This window comes from Protopterus annectens, chromosome 5.part1, assembly GCF_019279795.1.
Source record: "Protopterus annectens isolate FY-2018-M chromosome 5.part1, PAN1.0, whole genome shotgun sequence".
NCBI lineage: Eukaryota > Metazoa > Chordata > Ceratodontiformes > Protopteridae > Protopterus > Protopterus annectens.
Genome location: NC_056736.1, coordinates 673,384,669 through 673,408,197, shown reverse-complemented (window position 1 = coordinate 673,408,197; position 23,529 = coordinate 673,384,669). Strand labels below are relative to the sequence as shown.

The window sequence follows — 23,529 nt, the reverse complement described above, 5'->3', positions numbered from 1 at the left end:
GTAAGACGGGAAGATGCTGTCAGCCGTCTGGATCCGCTTCTCTAACCCTCAAAGGTCTTTTTCCAGGAACCAGCAAGGGCAAAAGAAGCTGTGGTTCCTGAAAACTCAGCAGTCCCAGAACGCTCAGGACTCCTTCTCCCCCAGAGGCAAAGGGGGACAAGGTGGATGCAGGCCCAGAGGCAGAGGAGGGCCGAAGAATTTCGGGTCACGTGAACCTTTTTCAGAGCGATCCGCGCAGCAATCCTGAGAGGTTACCCAACTACTCCTCTCTGGAGGCAGTTGGGGGGGGTCATTTTTCAATGCACCTAACCCAGTGGGAGTCCATCACGACAGATCGCTGGGTGCTTCGAATAATATCCACAGGTTATTCTATTCCCTTCATAAACAACCCCCCTTACACAAGGCGCTTCCCAGACGTCCCACCCGCTCAGAGGGGAGGCCGCGGCTTTTGAAATACAAAAGCTACTAGAAAAAAAGACACCCAGCAGGTGCCCCCAGACCAGTCTGGATCAGGCATCTATTCCAGGTTCTTTTTGGTGCCAAAAAAGACGGGGGACCTAAGGCCGATTCGCGACCTATCAACAATGAACCTGTTTGTTGCCAAGGAAACGTTCCGGATGGTTACGCTTCAATCCATCCTGCCCTTCCTGCAGGAAGAAGACTGGTTGTGCTTGATAGACCTCAAGGATGCGTACTACCATATTCTGATGGACAGGCGATCCAGGAAGTTCCTCCCCTTTCAGATAGGGGTCAGTCATTATCAATTCAGGGTCCTACCCTTCGTTCTCACCACAGCCCCCAGGGTGTTCACCAAGGTCATGGCAGTTGTAGCGGCCCATCTGAGACTACAGGGCATTCAGGTGTTTCCGTACCTGGACGACTGGCTCATCACCGCCCCCACCAGGCATCTACTCTTACTAGCCAGAGATTTCTTTCTCCGGGTATCACCTCAGCTAGGGATTACCATAAATCTTGGGAAGTCTTCCCTTGAACCTGTTCAAGTGTTAGACTTCATAGGGGCGAGAATAGATTCTCGTCAGGCCAGGGCATTCTTAACCCCAGACAGACTACACAGCCTGACCCTTCATGTGCTAGTGCTTCTGCAGTCCTCTGCACCCCCTGCAGAACTAGTCCTGAGAGCCTTAGGGTCCATGGCAGCAGCTATCAACCTGTTCTTTTGTGGTCGTCTGCATATGAGAATTTTACAGTGGATGTTGCAAGTTCAGTGGTCGATTCTTTATCAACCTCTAGATTTTCCAATCCCTCTCAGCAGTGTGTGCAGAAATTCTCTCATGTGGTGGCTCCAATCTCAGAATGTGCAGGAGGGACGTCCCTTTCTTATGCCCCAACCTCAAGCCACAGTGACCACGGATGCCTCCTGCCTAGTGTGGGGGGCATTGTTCTGACAGGACTGTTCAAGGCATGTGGACTCAAAACGAGACCGTTCTGCAAATAACTGCTAGAGATGAGAGCGGTCCTTTTAGCGTTGCAGGCCCTTCATGCTCATCTCCCTCTGGGAACTATTGCGATCCAGTCAGACAATATGTTAATGGTATGGTATGTCAACAAACGGGGGAATCAAGTCTTATCCACTTTGTCGAGAAGCCATGAGAGCCTGGGATTGGGCGATCTCCACCAACCACTTTCTGATAGCAATGCACATTCCGGGTTGGTCCAGCATCTTGGCGGACAAATTGAGCAGAACTATCCTTTCTCCCTACGAGTGGTCTCTGAACCCTTGTGTAGCGGAACAGATCTTCCTCAAGTGGGGTCAGCCTTGCTGCGATCTCTTCGCATCGCCTTCCAATGCGAAGTGCAGCGAGCTTTTTGCTTTAATCCCCCCCCCTCCCCCGACAGGGGAAAGCCCCACAGACGGTCTTGCTCATGCTTGGCCACTCGGCCTTCTTTATGCATATCCCCCGCTTCCGCTCATGATAAAGTTCTTACAGAAAGCTCGCCGGTTAGGGAGCAGATTGATCCTCATAGCCCCATTCTGGCCTCCTTAAGTCTGGTTCCCCTGCCTACGGTCTCATCTCATAGCTTCACCTTGGATCTTGAATCCCATTCTTGATCTGATTAGTCATCCCTCAGGAATGCTTCCTCTGAATCTGGACAGCCTGAAGCTCTCAGCTTGGCTGCTCCAGTTCCACTAGTTGCTAGGACTCCGGTATCTCTTCTCCTGTTGAATCTATTTTGGTTGCAGCACATAAATCCTCTCCTAGGAAAGTTTACTGTAGCAAATGGAGACTCTTCTCCATTTGGGCTTCACAGAGAAATCTAGCTCCTTTTACCGCTCCGATTCCAGCGGTATTAGACTTTTTGTCTCATATCTTAAGCAAGGAGCCAGCTCTTCCGCAGTGAAGGTCCAGCTGGTGGCTATTTCTCATTTCTATGTATGGGGCAATTTAGGCTCTCTCGCTGCTGCTAGAATTTGTAAGACCTTTTTGTAAGGCACTTTTCTTCTGTGACCTACTATTAAGAATCCGTCCCCGCTGTGGGACCTGACTGCGGTTCTTCAGGCCATAGTTGCGCCTCCTTTCAAGCCCTCGGCATCAGTTGACTAAAATTTTTGTCATGGAAGACGGCTTTTCTGGTAGCTCTAACTTCATCAAGGAGAGTGTCGGAGCTTCAAGCTCTTTGTATGAAACCCCCATATCTTGTGTTTCACAAGGACAGGGTGTCTCTCAGGACTAATCCATCCTTTCTTCCTAAAGTTGCTTCTGAGACAAACATTAATCAATCTATTAATTTGCCTGTCTTTTTCCCTAATTTTCAGAACAAAGGGGAATACAAACTTCATTTGCTGGATGTTCACAGGCAGTTACGTTTGTATTTGCAGAGGACGGCGGCCTTTCGTAAATCTGATCAACTTTTTGTTTCTTTTGCTAAGCCCTTTTTAGGGAAACCAGTTTCAAAGGTGACTCTTGCTTGGTGGATTTCCCTTTGTATCCTACAAGCATAGAGAGCTTGGTTTACCAGAACCAGTAGGAGTTCATGCCCATTCTACACGTTCTATGGCTACGTATGCAGCATTCTGATCTAGTTTCCCTGGGTGACATTTGCTCAGCGGCTGCCTGGGCATCTTCTCACACCACCAAACTGGATTTGGTGTCTAGAGGAAGGGCTTCCTTTGGGTCTGCAGTGCTCCGGAATATCCTTCCTTAAGGGCCTCCCTAGAATTCAGGCAGCTGGGGACTCTGTCCCACAGGTTGCTGATCAAATGAAGTTAACTACTTCAGATAAAGAAGTTATGGTACTCACCGTAACGTTCCATCTGAGTAGGTAAACTTCATTTGTCAGAAGCTGCCCCTCCCTCCTTTCCCCTTACCTTGGTGTTATTTTTGCTGAACTCGATGTTCGGAGTTCAAGAGCTGGAGGTTTGTCCTTTGTTTAGGAGTCTCAGGTTAGTTTGTTGGTGTCATGTGTAGAGTGGCAAACTTGATCTGAGGATTGGAAGGAGGTTGCAGTGTAGTATGGGTAGGGGGGAGGAGCTTGGATCTTTTTGCTTGGTATGCTGCCGGCTCGGATCCAAAACCCACAGTTTGCTGACAAATGACGTTTACCTACTCAGATGAAATGTTATGGTGAGTACATAACTTCTTTTTCAGTGACATTTGCCTCCAGAAAGACTGTCTCTCTTACGAGAACAAGTATTAGACCTGCTTCCAAGAAAAAAAGCCCCAGTCTCAATGGTACTCAAATTGCTAAGATCGATGGCAGCAGCAATCATTGCTATTCCCCTTGCTCGAATGCACTTGCAAATTCTACAGTAGCTCTTATTCTCTCAGTGGTCCTTTCAGGAACTTCCAATGTCACACCAAATTATCATAACGAATACATGCAAGAAGGACCTTCATTGGTGGCTGACGTCTCAACATGCATCTCGGGGATGTCCATTCGTTCTACCCAATTCCATAGCCACTGTGACCACCGTGATTGGGTGGGGGGGGGGGATTTTCAGGGAAGAACAGCCCAAGGCACGTGGAAGAAACACAAGGCTCATCTGCATATAAATGTCCTGGAGATGAGAACGGTACTTCTAGTGTTGCAGTCCTTTTAAGACTCTCTACCTCTGGGAGCAATTGCAATTCAGACAGACATGTCAGTGATCTGGTACATTACCAAACAAGAAGGAACCAAATCTTACCCCCCTGTGTCGAGAGGCCATGAGAGTATGGCAGTGGGCAATCTCCTCCCAGCGTTTTCTTTTAGCATTGCACATCCAGGGGAAATGCAGTGTGATAGCAGACAAGCTGAGCAGGGCAATCTTACTGCCTCATGAGTGGTCCCTAAAGCAACAAGTAGCGGAATGTGTATTCTGCAGGTGGGGCCAGCCTTGCTGCGATCTTTTTGCAACCCCAACAAACATGAAATGCAGTAGCTACTTTGCCCTAATTCCCCAGCCGGGTGAAGCCCCAAGGGATGCAATGGTACACAGTTGTCCCCTGAGTGTCCTGTATGCATTTACCCCTTCCCCTCTTATTCTCAAGGTATTACAGAAAGAAAAACTTCTTGGAAGGACCATGATACTAATAGCCCCTTACTGGCCTTGACAAATTTGGTTTCCCTTCCTTCAGCCTCATCTCTTGGATGAACCCTGAATCCTGGACCCAGTTCCGGATCTGTTAACCCATTCATCTGGGGCTCTTCATCCTTTTCTTCATTCCCTCAAACTGACAACTTGGCTTCTCCAATTCACACAATAGCCAGGATTTGCAACCTCTCAACTGAGGCCCAACATATAACATCCTCTCATAAATCATCAACCAGAAAGTTATATCTTAGCAAATGGAAAGGATTTTCTTTATGAGCTTCTCAGAGTGATGTTTATCCTTATCTAGCTGTGATCCCATCTATATTGGAATTTCTAACTAAACTTTTCAAAGAATGATCTGCTGGAGCTACCATTAGAGTTCAATTAGCAGCATTCTCAAACTTTCATCTTCGTTTCCAAGGCTTCACTGTCATGTCGTATCAACTTGCTAAAGCCTTTCTTAAAGGTGCCATTGATTTGAGGCCACTAATCAGAGCTTCAGTCATGCCATGTAATCTAAATTTTGTTCTCTCCAGAATCATACTGCCTCCTTTCGAAACAGCCTCGTCCTTTTCTTTGAAATAACTTTCATGGAAGACTGTTTTTCTGATAGCCATTACTTCTGCTTGGAGGATTTCTGAGCTACAAGCTTTGACCATCAAATCTCCTTATCTGATTTTCCATAATGACAGAGCTTCACTCAGAACTAATCCATCCTTCTTATCAAATGTTGGTTCAGAGACAAATCTTAACCAGTCCATTGAGTTGCAAGTCATCTTTCCTCAGTACACAAATAGGATGGAACACATGCTGCACAAACTTGATGTTAATAGACTATTCCGATTTTACCTAGACAGAACGAAACCAATCGGGTCAATGGATCAGCTCTTTGTTTCCTTTTCAGAGTCAAAGAATGGTGCCCAGTGACAAAAGTAACCTTGTCAAGATGGCAATTAGATTGCATTTCCTTCATTTATAATTCACAAAATGCTCCCTTGCAACAAAATGTAAAGGCCCACTCTTCTACAGCTGTTTCACCCTCATTAGCTTTTTCTGCATGGTTAGCATTAGATTCTATTTGTGCAGCAGCTTACCTGGTCAAGACCTCATACCTTTATCACTCATTACAAAGTAGACAAGGCATCCAGGAACAGGACCTCCTTTGGTTCCACAGTTCTGAGGAATATTCTCCTGTGAGGTACCCGAGAAAGATGGTGCTTGGGACACTACCCATCAGTAAGACTGAACGGCGAGATAGAACAACTTCATATAAAGCAGTTATGTACTCACTATAGCATTCCATGTGAGTTGTTCATCTCGCCATTGTTCTTAAGTCCCACCCTCCAACCCCCATCCAATCTGCTTGAGGTCCTTCTGCTTTCTTATAGGGTGCTTTGTCTCTTATCCAACTCTGTAGGGTTGCCACCCCTCTGTTTTTTGTCTGGACTATCCAGAAATGAAACTGATTCTCTGATAGTGCAGAAAACACTGTACAAACTCTGGTATTCTGTTTCAGAAAAGAAAACAGACTGTCTGAGTTAGTAAATTGGCTGATTTACTATGCTTTTTTACAGAAAATCATAGTAAATCAGCCGAAAACAGGCATCAGGAATGGAAAAAGCGAGCGTTCCCCGCCATGTGATGTCATCGTTGCATCACAAAATGGGTGGAATATGGGCGGGAAGGTGGGGTGGGTGGGGTTACCTAGTGATTTGAGGGGTGTGGCTTTACTCTGGTTTTAACCACTACAAAAGGTGGCAACCCTAACTCTCTGAGTGGCATATTTATACTACTAAGTAGTCGGGCAGCAAACAAGATCTGAGGGAAGATCAGAGAACATCATGGGATAGGGAGTTGGCCTCGAGCTGGTTGAAGACCTTGAGCTTTGGCAGTTGGCCGGGTTGGAGAAGAAGATTGGCTCCGAACCCATCATTAACAATGAAGGCAAGATGAACAATTCACATGGAACGTTACGGTGAGTACATAACTTCTTTATTTCTTTCATTAATGATAAAAGCAAGTTAACCTTGCCTACACCTGTCAACGCACATTCTACAAGGTCTGTAGCCACTTCAGCAGTCTTCCAATGTAGAGCTTCTATGGATGACTTATCTGTAGCAGCAATGTGGGCTTCTCCCCATGTTTTTATTACTTATTTACAAGTTGGACCTGGTCTCTAGGGAAAGATTATCCTTTGGCTCAATGGTGCTCAGGGATATCCTTCCGTGGGTCCACCCAAGTTTTTAAGTAGCTGGGGACTCTTTCCCATCTGTCAAGGATAAAATGAAGATTGACAAAAGATAAAGTAGTTATGTAGTCACCATAATGTTCATCTGTGTTGTCGATCTTCATTTATCCTTGGAACCCCCCCCCCCCCCCCCCCCCCATCTTCAGAGTTTTTGTGGAACAGGTCACATGTGCCAGTAGTATTTTGCTCTCCAAATACAGTGGATAAGGCTCCCATCTGGCTTACTTCCTGTATTTGCATATATAGATGTATATATGTTTTCATATGTTTACAAATTTTCTGCAAACTTGTTCTGAGGTAATTGAGAGAGGTATTCTGAGTAGAGGTGAAGCTCGAGAGTTTTTGGGTGACGCGAGTTGTAGTAACGGTAGTCGGCTGCAAGATTGGAACTGAACTCATCAGTCAAGGATAAATGAACATCGATAGCACACATGGGATGTTATGGTGTATTTAACTTTTTTTTCTCAGTTTTAGCCATATTGTTTTCACTTTTTTCCACCATAAAGTCTATACCAATTTTTTTTCCTGCATCTCTCTGCTTATTATGCATTGTTTTGTTGCAGCTTATTAATTGATTTTTGCATGTTTGAAATTTTGTTAGAAGTTATTTCCAGCTTTGTCAGCATTTCAGTTATTAGGAGAAGCTTGTCAATAATTGCATCAAAATAATGCAGCGCTACCATAACATTTGAATTGTCACACATAATTGCTACATCAGTCCTGCTTCTCCAATCTGGTTGCGTTTCAAACTATCTTGTACTTTTCCCCAATATGTTGCTTTATTAATTTTAGCTTCATTGTTTTTCAAGGAAACATTTTGAATAAGTGTATTTTATTGCTGTATATGTCCATTACTTAATTCTTTATAAGTTGAAAGTTCAGGTTTTAATTCACAAAAAAATATTCATCACAGAAGTGTTTAAACTGCTATTTATGTTCCTGACTGAGGATTGTACTTGTCTTTTACATCTTTTTGCTAGAGTTAACGAAGAAGCTGATTTTTTCATTATAAAATAGAAAATTGCTCGAGTATCCTTTGGAGAATGTATTCTCACAATATGGGACTCTCATCAGTTGTTTAGCTCTTGAAAATTTTTTAGTGTCTTGACCATTTGCGTCCAAATTACCATGACAAGTGTTCTGGCATTCTGAGACAAGGCACTTGCTCCTCAGCTGAAAATGCATCTTACATTGCACAGAATGGAGACAGCTGTAAGTCTCTCTGCACTGACCTAAAATGTATCTTGAAAGACCGTTTCTTTTGGCCATAATTTCATCTAGAAGGGTTTCAGAACTGCAAATTCTATCTTTTATATATCCCTACTTAACATTTCATAAGGATTGCGTTTCCCTTTGAAGTAATCTTTCATTTATGCCCAAAGTATCCACACAGACCAATTTAAATGTCTATCCAGAGCAGAATGCAATGTACACTGCTTGAAAGTGCATAGGCAGCTCAGATTTTATCTCAACAGAAGAAAAAGTCGTTGAAAAGACAACCATTTATTTATTACTTATTTTTTTCTTCTGTTTTGAAATTAAATAATTTCCCTTTCTAAGTGATTATCTAACTGCATAAACTTTTGCTATTCTTCTAATAGTGAATCTCTGTTGGCTAAACACATGGACAGAGCTTAAGACGTTTTCTTCAGCATTCTTCAGGAGTATTCCTTTAGATGATGATTGTTTTGTGGCTACATACTTTTCCTTGCATACATTTGCAAGCATTTCCAGTTTGGATACTCTATATCTGTGGCCTGGCCTCCATTTGGGAATCTGTTTTGTGAGATGTTTTATTTTAAGCCCTTCCCAGTGTCCTCTGAGGACTCTGTCTATAAGTGTTCTATTTTCAGGACTAAACAGACTTCACTGCTAAGTTATGTACTTTACAGGACAATAAATTTAGTTGTCATTACTCTGGAGATTGGATACATCCCGCCCACCTTTTCCCCCTGCAAATTGTCACTTCCAAAGGGAACTTGAGGTGAACCAGAGGCCTGAATTTGATTCTATTTGTCCAAGTTGTACTTTATTGCATGATGAGAATTTTATTCAATAATTATTATTCTGGCATTACTCTATCTTTGGAGTTAACAAATATGAACAGATTAAGAGATAAGTGAAGGGGATCAGACTGGCAAGAGGTTTGTTGTCAGATGTTTGGTACCTGTGGCAACCAGTTTGAGTTTTCAGTGTTCTGACTAATACCAGTTTAATGTGTCATTCTGGTAAGTACATAAATTATATATTTTACTTAACATTTTTGTAAATCTTGTTTCTGAAGTATTGCTCAGTGTTCAACTTGAGTGAAAGTATTTCTTTCAAAGAATACTTTTTTTCTAACAGAAAGTGGAAGATATAATTGAAGATTTGCAATGTCCTGTGTCTGAAGAATGTTTATTGCTAGATCCTTTATTGACCGGATCACAGACCAGGTAAGTTGTTATATAGTTTCTGTAAAAAGTTCTTCCATATGCCACTTCTGCCTTCATTTCCTCACAGACTAACAGCAGTTTATAGGTTAGAACTAAACTAACTGCCCTTGTGAGCCATTTTAAGCCCAGCCAATTAACACCATGTGAGATTCGAACCCTGCACCTTGCGTCTGTAAGGTAAACACTTTAACCATTATGCCGTAACAGCAGTTTAGCAAACATCTACAACTTAGTGTGCATAGTCACATAGGGCCTGACAGTTCTGACACCGAAAGACCACATAGCAGTTGAATAGCAAAATACAAACTTTCTGAGTCTGAAGGAGGATGTGGACAGTGCCGGAATGTTTTATTTACAGTCTAACAACTGGCTTAGTCCCACTAGGTCAGTGGCCTTTTTTTTTCAGGGAAGACCCAAGATACATTTTGTACTGATTGGGGGGAAATTTGTTGGGGCATTGAAGACCAACTTCTTGCTATAGGATTTGTGGAATAGTAGCGCTTATTTTTGGAGAGCCACTGGTGGAGGTTGCACTTCTATGTCACCATTTTGTTCGAGGCAGGCTATACTAATAGGCTCTGCTCATTTTGCCAGCAGTTTGTCACTGCAGCTGTTTCTTGCATGCTCTGTCAGACCCCCCCTCCCCCCAAATCTCTGTTGCTTGAAAGAATAAAACTAGTGTTTTTCAAGTAATACTTTTCAGTATTGGAAATGGATTTGTGAGTGAAAGTAATTTATGAAAGAGAGAGTGCCTTGATTTTTATTCCTGTGGATATGCGAGAGGAAGTCCAGATAATGCTGATGTATGAACAGATGCGAATGAATGCTAGGTGATTATTTTAATTAGCATTTATGTAGTTGGGGATGGTTTAGTTTGCCACAAGGAGAAACTGCTAACTTCAAAGGGAAAGCAGAATAAGACACTTGAGCTTCCTTTTTGTTTGTTGAAACTAAGGGAACTGTAGGTTTGTTTTTGATTTTAATGAGATATGCACTTCTTTTGTAGTTGACCTCAATTTAGGATTGTAGACAAAGCTTTCATTTTTATTAGAGCTTGGCTTCAGTTAACCCCTTCATTGCTGCTCCTGAGTTCTCAGCACCACAGAGAAAAATAAAAACTCATGGCAACACCTGTGGGGTAATTCTTTTAGTAGGCTGTATGTTTAATAAGCATACTACCTTATAGGCATATACAGTGAATATAAAAAGTGTAAACACCCCTGTTAAAATGCCAGGTTTTGCAAGAAAATGAGACCACAATAAATCATTTCAAGACTTTTCCCACCTTTAATGTGACCTATAACCTGTACAATTCATTTGAAAAACAAATCTGTTGTGGGGAAAATATAAACAATAAAAAACAAAGTAAGCTGGTTGCATAAGTGTGCACACCCTTAAACTAATACTTCGTTGAAGCACCTTTTGATTTAATTAAAGCATTCAATTTTCTTGGGTAGGAGTCTATCAGCATGCCACATCTTGACTTGGCAATGTTTGCCCACTCTTCCTTGCAAAAGTGCTCCAAGTCTGTCAGATTGCGACGGCATCTCTTGTGTACAGCCCTCTTCAGGTCACCCCACAGATTTTCCGACGGATTTAGGTCTGGGCTCTGGCTGGGCCATTCCAAAACTTGTCTTCTGGTGAAGCCATTCTTTTGTTTATTTGGATGTATGCTTGGGATCATTGTCATGTTGAAAGGTGAAATTACTCTTCATCTTCAGCTTTCTTGCAGACACCTGAAGGTTTTGGGCCAAAAGTGACTGGTATTTGGAACTGGGAGATTGTCGTCACATGTAGTACACAACCAGTACTTGCCAGAAATTCCTGTAGCTCCTTCAGTGGTGCTGTAATTCTCTTGGCAGCCTCCATAACCAGTTTTCATCTTGTCTTTTCATCAATTTTGGAGGGATGCCCGGTTCTTTGCAATGTCACTGTTGTCCCATATTTTCTTCACTTTTTGATGACTGTCTTCACTGTGTTCCGTGGTATATCCAATGCTGTGGAAATTTTTTTGTACCCTTCTCCTGACTGATACCTTCCAACAATGAGATCCCTTTGATGCTTTGTAAGCTCTCTGCGAACCATGGCTTTTTTTATAGCAGGCAACTGAGTAAATTACAGGAAAATCCTACTAGGACAGCTGAACTTTATTTGGGCTTAATCAGAGTCTCTCATTGATGGCAGGTGTGTACCCAACAAGCCTGAAGGTTGTAATTAAATCAAAAAGGTGCTTCAACAAAGTATTAGGGGTCTGCACACTTATGCAACCACCTTATTGTACATTTTTTTATTGTTTATATTCTTCCCCTAACAGATTTCTTTGTTTTTCCATTGAATTGTAGGTCGCATTAAAGGTGGGAAAAGTTTTGAAATGATTTATTGTGGTCTCATTTTTTTATATCACAAATACCTAACATTTTAACAGGGGTGTGTACACTTTTTATATCCAATGTAAGTGGTAGTGCCCTGCTGACTTATCTGTGGCAGTCTTCCAAAGCTTAGAGCTCCTACCCCTGCCTGTCTTTGGGTGTGATGGATCAGTCATCCGATAGTAGAGGTACTGCCTTTCAGATCCACAAACTTTACCCTTTCAGTTGTTTAGTGCCACAGTAAGAGAATGATGTCTGAGAAAACTGTTCATTTTTCTGGGTATTTCAGTTACTGAGCTCAGATAAGGAACCCTTTTGAGTTTTTTTTTTATTTCCTCCATTTGCTTTTTTTGTCAGTGTTTTAATAGTGCATTTTTCTACTTAAGACTTTTTTTCTGATTAGAATTTTTTTATTCTTCTATTTTTATTCTGATTGCACAGTAAGCAAGACCTACTGGTTAAAAGCTTCATTTGGAAGTTTTAATTGGAGAATGTTTTGATAGTGCAGTTGTTTTGTTTGAGGTTATGATTATTTGATTTGACAGAGCAGAATTACAGCATTTAATTTTTTTTCCCTTTAAATATTGATGTTGGCACCAATTGGAATGGTGGCCTAATGGTTGAGGTATTTGCCTTACAAGCACAAGGTGCAGTGTTTGAGTCTCACTAGGGATAATTGGCTAGGCTGAAAATGGCTCGCAAGGGCAGTTAGCCTAGTACTAATCTATGAACCTATGAACATATTTTGCAAGATAAACATTTCTAACAGGAATTTTCATGAGTTTGATTTATTTCTTGTGTAATACTGTATCTGATATTGTCAGTTTTCATTCTCTCCTCAATTGATGGGTTCGGATCGATGCTCAAATCTGTTTCAGCTGTTGCTAAAGCTAGTGGCAACCTAAAACTCTCTAGCTTCCCCTTACCCATAATGCACCAACCCTAAGTTAGCTCAGATCTAGTGTGTCACTTTTTACGAAAGGGGTGGTTCTCTCTAGCTATTGAGGATCTAAAAGATAAGTCTGTTGATTTTTATTTAAACTTTTATCTTGTCCCTTACCCTGTCACTGACTTAGCAACTTGGTAAAACCGTTTAATCCCTTTTTCTGTTTCTCCTTGAAATGTGCGTATTCAGTCAAATACTTTTTCTAGTGAAATACCTTTACAGTAAGGGCAGTTGTCTACACTTAATATACTTTTATCTATTTTGCTGGTATTCCTTTATTGTTTTCTTAAAGAAAAAATTCTGGTTCTTTGTTTTACTTGATTTTTCACAAGGATAGAATTAATTTATAAAACAATGCATCATTTCTTCCCAAGGTAGTTTCAGAATCTAATATGTCAGTCTATTAATTTGCCAGTTTTCTTCCTCAGAGTTACTAGCAAAGGAGAATATATGATCTAACGTTGTCAGTCTTTATTCTTGACTGGTGGTTTCGGTTCCATTCTCAGAACCGACTCTGCCATTGTAGCAAGCTTGCGCCAGCCAAAAACTCTCGAGCTAAGGCTACCTATAGTGCCCGTCTTCCCTCCCCCCCAGATCTCGTTTGCCACTTTGAGTTATAGAATGCGTCAGCCGTGCTCTCAAGCTAAGTGCTGTTTTTTTATGTATTTCTTTCTTTACAGCTTTCTACAGCCTATAAAAACTTTATTGTTAGTTTACACTATTGTCTAAGTTGCTATTTTGAGTTTGCTAATGCTGTTTTTCCCCGTTACCTTTTGATCTGAAGTAGTTTATTTCATTTGCTCTTCGACCTGTGGGATCTTCAGATCTGCTTCGGATCCAGCATGACTGCATTTTCCAGCTATGGCTGCAAGCTCCAAGCACATCCCCTTACCCATAATGCCTCCCTGTCTCCCTTCAGATCTTGTTTGCCATTTTAGAGTATGCAGCGTGTCCAAGCCCCAGTGTTTGTCAGGTTGTATTTTTCTCTTGTTTATTAGCTCTTTTCTTGTCTTTTGTATCTTTAATCTGTCTATCACCTCCGGGGTTCTTCATAGGGGGAAAAAATAGTAGTAGGCTTACTCTTTTCTTTCTTGCTTGCTTTGTGTGTGTGTGTGTGTGTGTGTGTGTGTGTGTGTGTGTGTGTGTGTGTGTGTGTGTGTGTGTGTGTGTGTGTATATGTAGGTTAGTGAACTGGCCGACAGGATGACTGAATCCTCAAAGCCTTGGTTAGTGTGGCTATAAGCTTTCACCGGGGGATGGCCACACTTTGTGCGTAGTTTGCTTGGTGGTTGTTCACCTGCAGTCCCCCTATCCTATTTGCACTGTGTTTAACCCCAGAACACTCAATGACAGGTGAGTTTGTTGCCCTCTTCTGCTGGGACTGCGGTCCCTTCTTCCTCGGCAGGGAAAGCAGTGACTGCTGCTGCTTCCTCCCCGGCTTCTGGGACTCGCACTCCTGCCAAGAGGCCCAGGGAGGGGGATAAACCTAGGAAGGACCAACCTCACAAGCATTCCCCCGACCTCTTGTCACAACCCGGTCCACTGCTGAAGGTGAAGCCTGCTTCTCCTCAGCTCAGGTCCCCGAGGTTTTTGCCTGAGCCTGAAGTTAGTCAGGCCGTCACTCTCTAGGTCTCCCCCACACCACTGTCATTCCCACCCACCTTCGGCGGTGTTCTCCCGCTCCACCCAGAGCCTTTCGGAAGCAGAGATGGACAAGATGATGTGGAGGTTTATCCACACTCAATTCAGATGGGGGTTTTGCGGGGCCGGCTCCCTCTGGAGCAGGGTCCTTTCAGCCCATTTTCTGTCCTATTACTCCTTCTCCGATCTGACCTTCTGTTTCATAGTCATTAGATCCAATGATGCTCGGAGTCGAGGGGTCAGCACCGATGGTACCCTATACATCAACGGTGGCAGTTGTCTTGAGTGTGTCGGATCCAACCAGTTTGGATCCGAGCTCTTGGAGCCTCTGGGTCAGATCCAAGGGAGTGTTTTCTGCTCAGAGTCTGTCGTAGAGGAGCCTACCTCTCGGTGACTCTGCTCCAGCAGGCACGGCTCTGACTGCCCTGTTGGGTCAATGGGGAGTGGCTCCTGCTTTTTCTGTCCAGGAGGCCCTTTTTCCCTCTGCATTCGACATGGTCAAGAAAGTTCTAGCAGGGTCGAGGCTTCAGTCTATCTCATTCTCAGAATCCATCTAGACCCCCTGGCTTTGAGTATGGTCCCCGACCATCTTGTCCTCTCAGGGACAGCCGATAGCAGTAGTGCCCCAGGCAGTTCCGCTCTCGGAACAACCCGTTTGCGCATCCTCCCCAGACAGTCCCCCTGAGGAGGCCCCCACAAGCATACGTGCAAGAGGAGGCACCTGGAATTTCCCCCAGAGTCCCTTACCGAGGACACAGACCTGGAAGAAGGGGAAGGTTTCCCAAGGTCACCCCACAAGGATGTCTCCTTTGGAGACATGATGGAGATCCTTCAGCAAAAGGGGAGTGGTCTGCCCAAAAACCGACCTACGAGTTCATGTTTCCGTAGGCATTCGGCTCGGGCCCATCTACCTCTTGGGTGTCCCCTGTGGCCGATCCACTTGTGGAGTTAATAACATCTAGGGCTTAGAAGGAGCTGGACACTGTAGAGCCTGGACACTGTAGAGCCAAAATCTAAGTGTCCGGACAAGGTTTTAAGTCCCCTTGCAGACAAGCTAGCTGCATTGGCACAATAGGTCCCCTGTGGATGCTATGATCGTGGCGGCGTCCACCAAAAAGGAACTCTCACAGGAGAGCTCCACAGTCCATCCTCCTGACCGAGAGTTGAGGACATTGGATCGTTTTGGGAAGCGTGCTTATGCTTCATCGACCTTTTCTGTGAGGGCGGTGAAATATTTGGCGCATGTTATCCGACTCCAGATAGATCTAGTCAAAGAAATCACAGAGTCTACCCCAGGGTCCATGCTGGCAGATGACAGGAAGACTTTTGATGCTTGAATGGCTACCCTTAAAGTTGTAGCGAACACGTCCATGCGTTTGCACTCCTATGGCATGGAGGGAGCTGCACGGGCGGTAGGGACAGGCGTTGCCATCAGACGTCATGCCTGGCTCAGTTTGTCAATTCTCGGAGCCCTTCAAGATGTCTTTTACCAATCCACCGTATGATGGTTCTTCTCTTTTCAGGAAGACAGTAAGAGAAACCTTGGTCCAGAGCGAGAAGGACAGGAAGATACTGTCTGCCGTTGAGATCTGCTTTTCTCTGCCTCAAAGGTCCTTTTCCAGGAACCAGCGAGGCCAGAAGAAGTGGTGGTTCCGCAAGTCTCAGATATTTTCCCGGGACGGTCAGGACTTGCCATCCTTCAGAGGCAGAGGTGGATTTGACAGACGCAGCCCTTGAGGCAGAGGGGGTCCTAAGAACTTTGGGTCCCAAGAACCTTTCTCGGACAAACCTGGGCATCAGCACTGAGGGGTTGCTCGACTGTCCATCTATGGAGTCTGTCAGGGGCCAGTTGTCACTACACCCACTAGCTTGGGAATCCATCACAACAGATCAGTGGGTGTTGCGAATCATATCCGGAGGATTTGTTCTGTTCAAAGAACTTCTCCATCCAACAAAGCACCCCCCCCCCCCCCGGACGTTCCACCCACCAGCAGTACGAGGCAGCAGTGCAAATAGAATCACTGCTATGAAAGCGAGTCATCCAACTGGTCCCCCCAGACCAATCCAGATCTGGGGTTTATTCCAGGTTCTTTTTAGTGCCAAAGAACACGGGGACCGCAGACCAATTTTGGATCTGTCCCAATTGAACCTGTCTGTAACCAAGACAAAATTCTGGATGCTCACGATTCAGTCTTTCCTGCCCTATCTGCAGGCCAGATACTGGATGTGCTCGATCGATCTCCAGGATGTGTACTACCACATCAAGATGGACAGGTGCTCCCAAAGATTCCCTCACTTCCGGCTGGGAGCCAATGATTACCAATTTCAAGCCCTTCCCTTTGGTCTCACCACAGCCCCTCGGGTATTCAAGGTAATGGAGGTAGTAGTACCTCACCTGAGGCTTCAGAACATTCAGGTCTATCCGTATCTGGACGATGGCTCTTTACTACACCTTCAGAGCATCTACTTTGTCAAGGCAGGGACTCCTTTCTTCGGCTAGCCAACAAGTTGGGCATCACAATCAATATGAACTAATCTGCCTTACTCCCGGTTCAGGTGTTGGACTTCGTCAGGGCATGGCTGGGCACAATACAAATGAGGGTATTCCTCACGTCAGACAGGTTATGCAATCTGAGGTTACATGTCCTACACATTCTTCAGACTCTATCTGCATCAACCGAAGCAGTGTTGAAGGCATTAGGTTCTATGGTGGCAACAGTCACTCTTCTTTTTATAGCACGTCTCCATACGAGAGCACTGCAGTGGACACTGGCGGTTCAGTAGTCTCTATTAGACTTCCCTTTGTCCTTTCCAGTGAGGATCCCGAAAGCAAGCATGGATTCCCTTTGGTGGTGGATTCATTTTCCGGATCTCCTCAAGGGACTCCCATTTCAACCTGCCTTGCCCAAGACCACGGTGACCATGGACGCCTCTCTGATGGGGTGGGGGGACACTTTAAGGGAAGGACAGTCCAATGCTCGTGGTCTTCTTCTGAGACCTATCTGCATATCAGTGTTCTAGAGATGAGAGTGGTTCTTCTTGCATTGCAGACCCTTCATGCTCATCTCCGTCTAGGAGCAATTGCAATTCAGATGGACAGTATGTCAGTGGTCTGGTATATCAACAAACATGGGGGGACAGGTCTTATCCCCTGTATCGAGACACTATGAGAGTGTGGGAATGGGCGATCTCCACTGGCCATTTTCTGGTTGCAACGTACATTCCGGGATGGTCCAACATTCAAGCTGACAGGCTCAGCATATCTGTCCTTATGCCGTACGAGTGGTCTCTGAATCCTTCAGTAGCAGAACAGATCGAGAGTGAAACCGTCCTTGCTGCGATCTCTTTGCATCTCCTTCCAATGCAAAGTGCAGCAAGTGTTTTGCTCTGAACCCCCTACTGGGGGAAACCCAAAGAGAAGCTCTGATTCATGCTTGGCCTCCCGGTCTTCTTCATGCATATCCTCCTCTTCCCCTCATGTCAAAGTTTCTGCAGAAAGCTTGAAGGCTGGGGAGCACTGTACTATCTCTTCAGACCTTCCCCCTGAAGGAGCCACCCTTTGAGGTGGTGCAAAAGGATGCACTTCAGTTCTCCAGAAGAATCTCTCACTGAGTATACAGACTGCGATAAAGGGGAAGTGTCCCCGCGGTCACCCCCTGAAAAAGTGTTCTTTTGAGACATCCTGGAAATATTGAAACAGAGGGGATTAGTAGTCCACCAACCCTTTCTTCGCGGAATCTGTCTTCTTGCAAGCTTTTCGTGCCTGACCTTCTACTTCTTGGGTAACTCCACCTGCCGATGATTTGGTAAAGGTCATCGTGCAGTGTGCTTTGAAGGCCCCTGACACTATAGAGCCAATTCCCCTGAGACCGGACAAAATTATTAGTGCACCAGAGGAACAGCCCCATTGATCTAAATGCTTAGGGGTAGATGCTATGGATGTTGCTGCCACAAAGAAGGAATTCACAAAGGAGAGTCGAACTGTCCATCCTCCAAACCGGGAGTCTTGGATGATGAACCATTTGTTTGTTCTTGAGCATTATTGCACCACCTTTTTGGTTTGATAGTCTTGGACGATGGACAGATTTGGGAAGCGACCCTACACTTCAATGAACTTTGCCATACACTCGTTGAATTTCTTGGCACATTTCACCCGTCTTCAGAGGGACCTGATCACTGAGATCTCAGGCACCTTGGCAGGAGCAGTGTCTGACGAGATACGCAATAAAGTTGCCTCCCAGCATGCAACCCTAGAATTGATATTGAACTCATCCATGCAGCTTATGAAGGGATGTCCAGGGCAGCGGGTACAGACGTTGCCATTAGTCTGCACAACTGGATGCGCTTGTGTGATTTTTGTGGACCTCTTTTAAGTCTTCCTTCATCAGTGGTCCTGTTGATGCTACCTCGTTGTTTGGCCCAAAAGCCAGAGGCACATTAGCCAGGTGTGAGAAGGATGGAAACGCCCTTTCTGCTGTGGGGGGAGCGTTTTTCTACTCATCAGTACTGTAGGAATCAGAGGAGTGGGCCTTTTCAGAACACATGTGGCGAGTTTTCTCCTGGCTCAGAGGGGGGGGGGGCTTAACTGGAAGATGCCCCTCCCGTGGCAGAGGGGGCCCTCGTAACTATAGTTCCAGGGATTCCTTTTCTGGACAACTGTCCAAGCACTGCTGAGTGGTGGCCTGATTGCTTACCTCTGGAGGCAGTTGGGGGGAAGATTCTCTGTGCACAACTTAGCCTGGCACTCAATAACATCAGATTCCTGGGTGCAGACGATAATTACGAGAGGTTGCCATATCCCCTTTGATCTTTTTCCAAGCCCGCAAAGGCAAATCCCCGATGTTCCACTCAGTCAGAGGGATACAGCAGCAGAAGAAATTCAAACGCTGCTTCAAAAGAGAGTCATCCAGACAGTCCCACCAGACCAAATAGGATCCGGATTTGATTCCGTATTCTTTTTAGTGCCAAAAAAGACAGGGGACTGGAGGCCAATTCTAGACCTCAGTGTCTTGAACAAGTTTATTTGACAGACACCATTCTGGATTGTCATGGTACAGTCTTTCCTTCCGTTTCTGGAGAAAGACCATTGGATGTGCTCTGTAGATCTTCAGGTTGTGTATTATCACACAAAGATGACCAAGCGCTCCAGATGATACCTCCACTTCCGGCTGGGAGCCAGTCTCTACCAATTTTGATTACTGCCCTTTGGTCTCACCACAGCCCCCAGAGCATTCACGAAATTCATGGCAGTGGCTGCAGCTCACTTTAGGCTACAAGGATTCTGTGCGTTTCCCTATCTAGATGACTGGCTTCTCACCGCCCCCACCAGGCATCTACTGCTTCATGTCTTGGACTCTGGTCTAAACGTTGCAAAGTACTTAGGCATTTCAATAAACAGGGAAAAGTCAAAGCTGTCACCCACGCAAGAGATAAAATTCATCAAAGCAGACTCCTATATAGCTGCTCTACTTCTTCACAGGCTGCAAAAGTTAAGATCACAGCTTCAAGTAATACTCTGTCACAACGAAGTCCCGGCTCGCTTAGTCTTACAACTCCTAGGGTCAGTGGCTGCAACAATCTCTCTAGTTACCTTGACGAGGTACCATATGAGATTGCTCCAATGGCATCACAGTGGTCTCTGTTAACACACCAGATGTCTTATCTGATCTGCATAACCAACTGATGCAAGCAGGATCTAATGTGGTGGATGAAGTCAGAACAGGAATTATGGAGTCGACCTTTCACTCCCACTCAGCCCAAGGGCGTAGTGACCACAAATGCATCCCTGATGGGGTGGGGGGCATTTTCAGGGAAAGACCGTCCAAGGCACTTGATCCCTCCGAGAGGCCAATTTGCATATCAACGTCCTGGAAATGAGGGCCGTGCTTCTAGTGTTGCAGGTATTTCAGTTGACCCTCTCTTCAGGGACAGTTGCTATCCAATCAGACATGTCAGTGGTCTGGTACTTACACAAACGGGGTGAAACCAGATCTTATCCTTAATGTCGGGAAGGCCTAAGAGTGTGGCAGTGGGCGATGGCATCCAACCGCTTTCTGATAGCTATGCATATTCCAGGGAGTTGCAACTTGATAGCGGACAAACTCAGCAGATGCATTCTCCTGCCTCATGAGTGGTGTCTCAATCCTAGTGTAGTGATGAAGATATTTTGTCACTGGGATCAGCCTTGCTGCGAGCTGTTTGCATCTCCAGTAAACCACAAATGCAACAGCTACTTCGCCCTGCTCCCCCCTCGGGGAGTCCCTGAAAGATGCTCTTCTATATGATTGTCCCCCGGGACTGCTTTATGCTTTTACGCCTTTCCCCCGATACCCCAGTTTTTGAAGATGGCCTAACAGTTGAGAAGCAAAGTGAGCATCATTGTGCCTTATTGGCCCTGGCAAGTCTGGTTTTCCTTTCTCTGGCCTCACCTGGTTCACCATCCGTGGACTCTGGAACCAACCCCAAACCGGTTGTCTCATCCGCAGGGTGTGGTCCATACCAACCTGCATGGTCTCAAGCTGATGGCTTGGTACCACCATTTCCAGTAATTGCCAGGCAGAAAACTCTGTCTTCCCCAGTACAGATGTTTATTCTGGTTTCCCATATACCATCCACCAGAAAACTTGTAGTTAAATGGAACAGATTTGTGCTTTGGTCTCTTGCAGAAAAATTTACCCTTTTTTATCCTCGATTGATAAGGTTTTAGAATATTTGTCAACTATTTTCCCGTTATGAGCCTCAGCTTGTACTATTAGAGTTCGCTTAGCTGCAATTTCCAATTTTCATATTGGTTTTGATGACCTTTCCTTAATGTCTCATCGCCTTTGCAAAACCTTCCTGATTATGCTTTTGAAACCACCCTTTAAAGAACCCATTGAACCTTGGAATTTAACATTACTTTTGCAGAGTTTAACCCATCAACCTTTTGAACTAGCAGCCATCTGTGATATCAAATTCTTATCTTGGAAGACCCTTTTCCTGTTGGCCATCACATCAGCCAGGAAAATATCATAATTGCAGGCTTTGCTTGTGAAACATCCATACATTGTTTTTCACAAAGAGAGAGCATCACTTATAACCAGTCCCAAGTCCAAGGTACTCAGGAAAAATATCACCAGCAATACAGATCCAGCTGACGCAGTTTTAATAAAAAATAACACACTCATGATGTGAGTGTTATTATTAAGCTACAGATATGTTCTCTCTCTAAATTGAGTGCATGCAATAGTTGCACCTCTTGTTTGTGCATAGTAAATAGTCTTTTCTAGTAAAATCAGCAACCACGAGCTGTAGAAGTGGCCAAGACGGATTCGAGCATCGGATCTGAACCCATCAGTTGAGGAAGAATGAAAATGGACAACACAAATGGAACGTTATGGTAAGTATATAACATTTTAGGCTGCATCCATTTACTTTGAAACTAGCCTTTTTTGTATACAAAAGCAAGAGACTTTAGTTAGTGCATTTTGTGCTTGGAACTGTTGCTGAAAATCCTGACATTTTCTCAGTGCAGTGCTCAGAATAGTATCCCTGAAGTAGTAGTCTTTAGTTTGCTATTTAAAGAAGGAATAGTGGGATTTGTCCATCTTTTTATTTGGTTCACAATGCAGCCAATGTTTGGTATTGAGTTGGCTAGTTTCTTCTCCCCCTGACTTGATGGACTCAGATTTTGCATCCCCTCTTACCATCTACTGCTTCTGCACCTGAAGCACACAGAATGAAGTCAAGAACTGTGCCTTAGCCTAAGTTTTGTGACATCACAGTTGCCTTATACAGGCTATCGGACCACTCACCTTTTGCCTCCATATCCCTTTGATGTGGTGTTGATACCACAACTGTATGTGACGCAAGGGTCAGATGTGTCCTCTGGAGCTGTACCGATGTGTGGTTCAGGCACTGGAGAACCAAACTGTTTAGGTGCATGGGAAGTCAGGGTTGCAGAATTCTGTTACCAGTGTTTATATCTCCCCTCCCCTGGGGAATCTCTCACTTGTGTGATGCATACAAAAAAAGAGACAGAAGACCCACCACTTCATAGGGCGACAGTCTCTGACTGGGTTTTCACGTGTGTTAGCAGCTATAGCTAAATTTGGCAGTTGATTATAAGATGCAAAATTAGGATATAAGTAATGCTTGTGCCCACACCCCCGTTTAGCCACACAAGGATCCTAATTTTGAAAGGGATTCAGAATGTGATATTTCATAAGTGTCTGATCAGTCAGCTTCCTCTGATGATGAACAGGTGCAGAAACCTAAATGTTTTTTTTTTTTTTCCAAATGCTGGGTAGCTTTAGGAATGTATTCAGTTGGGAGTGGTCCTCAGCTGCTCCGAAGGTCAGCATGGTATATGATCTTTTGGATGATGTGGACCAGGACGTGGCAACCTTCTTTCCATTAATCCCAGCATTGGAGATTGTTTTTAAGTGAGTTTGTAATTCTCCTCTATTGGAGTCCTTGCCTAAAAATGTGTTAGAAATGGAAGGTGTACTTGACCATGCCTAGTTTCCAAGCCCCCTTGTCTGCGGAGCGTACTGCTATGTTGCCAGTGACATCTTCCAAGAAGGGCTGTCTTTATCAAATTATGTCCTTTCAGATTAGCTAAGCAAGTGGCTAGAATCTCAGGGAAAGAAACTGGCGCAATCTAGCACAGTAGCCTTAAGGGTGTTTATCAGTGTTTATATGAAAGTTTGTGTTGGTGTATGTATAGTTTAGTCAAATTCACTGCATCGTTACCTGCTGAGCAAAAAGTCTTTGTCAACAATATTGTCTAAGCATATTTAAAAGAGCCTTGCAAGGGGATGATACTGTTTATAGAAATGCAGTGGCGGTTGTGTTGATAAGGCAGTATGCTTGGTTGCACAGTCAAACCCTTTCCGATGATGTTAAATGAAATTGAATGCTCCACTTGATTCTGATTATGTGTTGGTACAGCAGCTGATCAGATCCTTATGGTGTGACACAGTTAACTGATGAAAGGGGTGTGTAAAATGTCCTATATTCGCAGGTTTCTCTCAAGTAAGCATGATCATTTTTGGTGGCCCAACAAACAGAACTAGCTAAACAAAAACCAAGACACCAAAAGGAAATGGCAGGAAGAGAATTCTGCCAAACTAATGAGGGATTTAGTTCCCAAAATGGATAATCCCCTTTCCTGTCTGTGACTATGCAGAAGCATGACGCAAGTCTTTCTCAAGTCCCCCTCTAGGTGTCCTGTATCGAAAGTTAGCTGTCAACGAGGCAGCCTGGCCACCAAGAGTTTCTTGAAACTAGGTGATTAAATTTGTTGGCAGTGATACAGATCGCAGTGGAAGGAACATCCTTCTCAGTTCAAGGGGGGGTGCCTCCTCACCCACTCA

The 23,529-nt window shown here is 44.4% G+C and overlaps 1 protein-coding gene across 1 annotated transcript in view; it reads left to right on the top strand.

Moving 5' to 3' along the window:
* Positions 1-23,529, top strand: part of LOC122803253 — a 1,850,609-nt gene that overhangs the window by 1,708,151 nt on the left and 118,929 nt on the right. Inside the window, exon 8 of the mRNA XM_044072846.1 lies at positions 9,129-9,217. Coding sequence (XP_043928781.1) covers positions 9,129-9,217 — 89 coding nt within the window. The remainder of the gene's footprint in view (positions 1-9,128; positions 9,218-23,529) is intronic.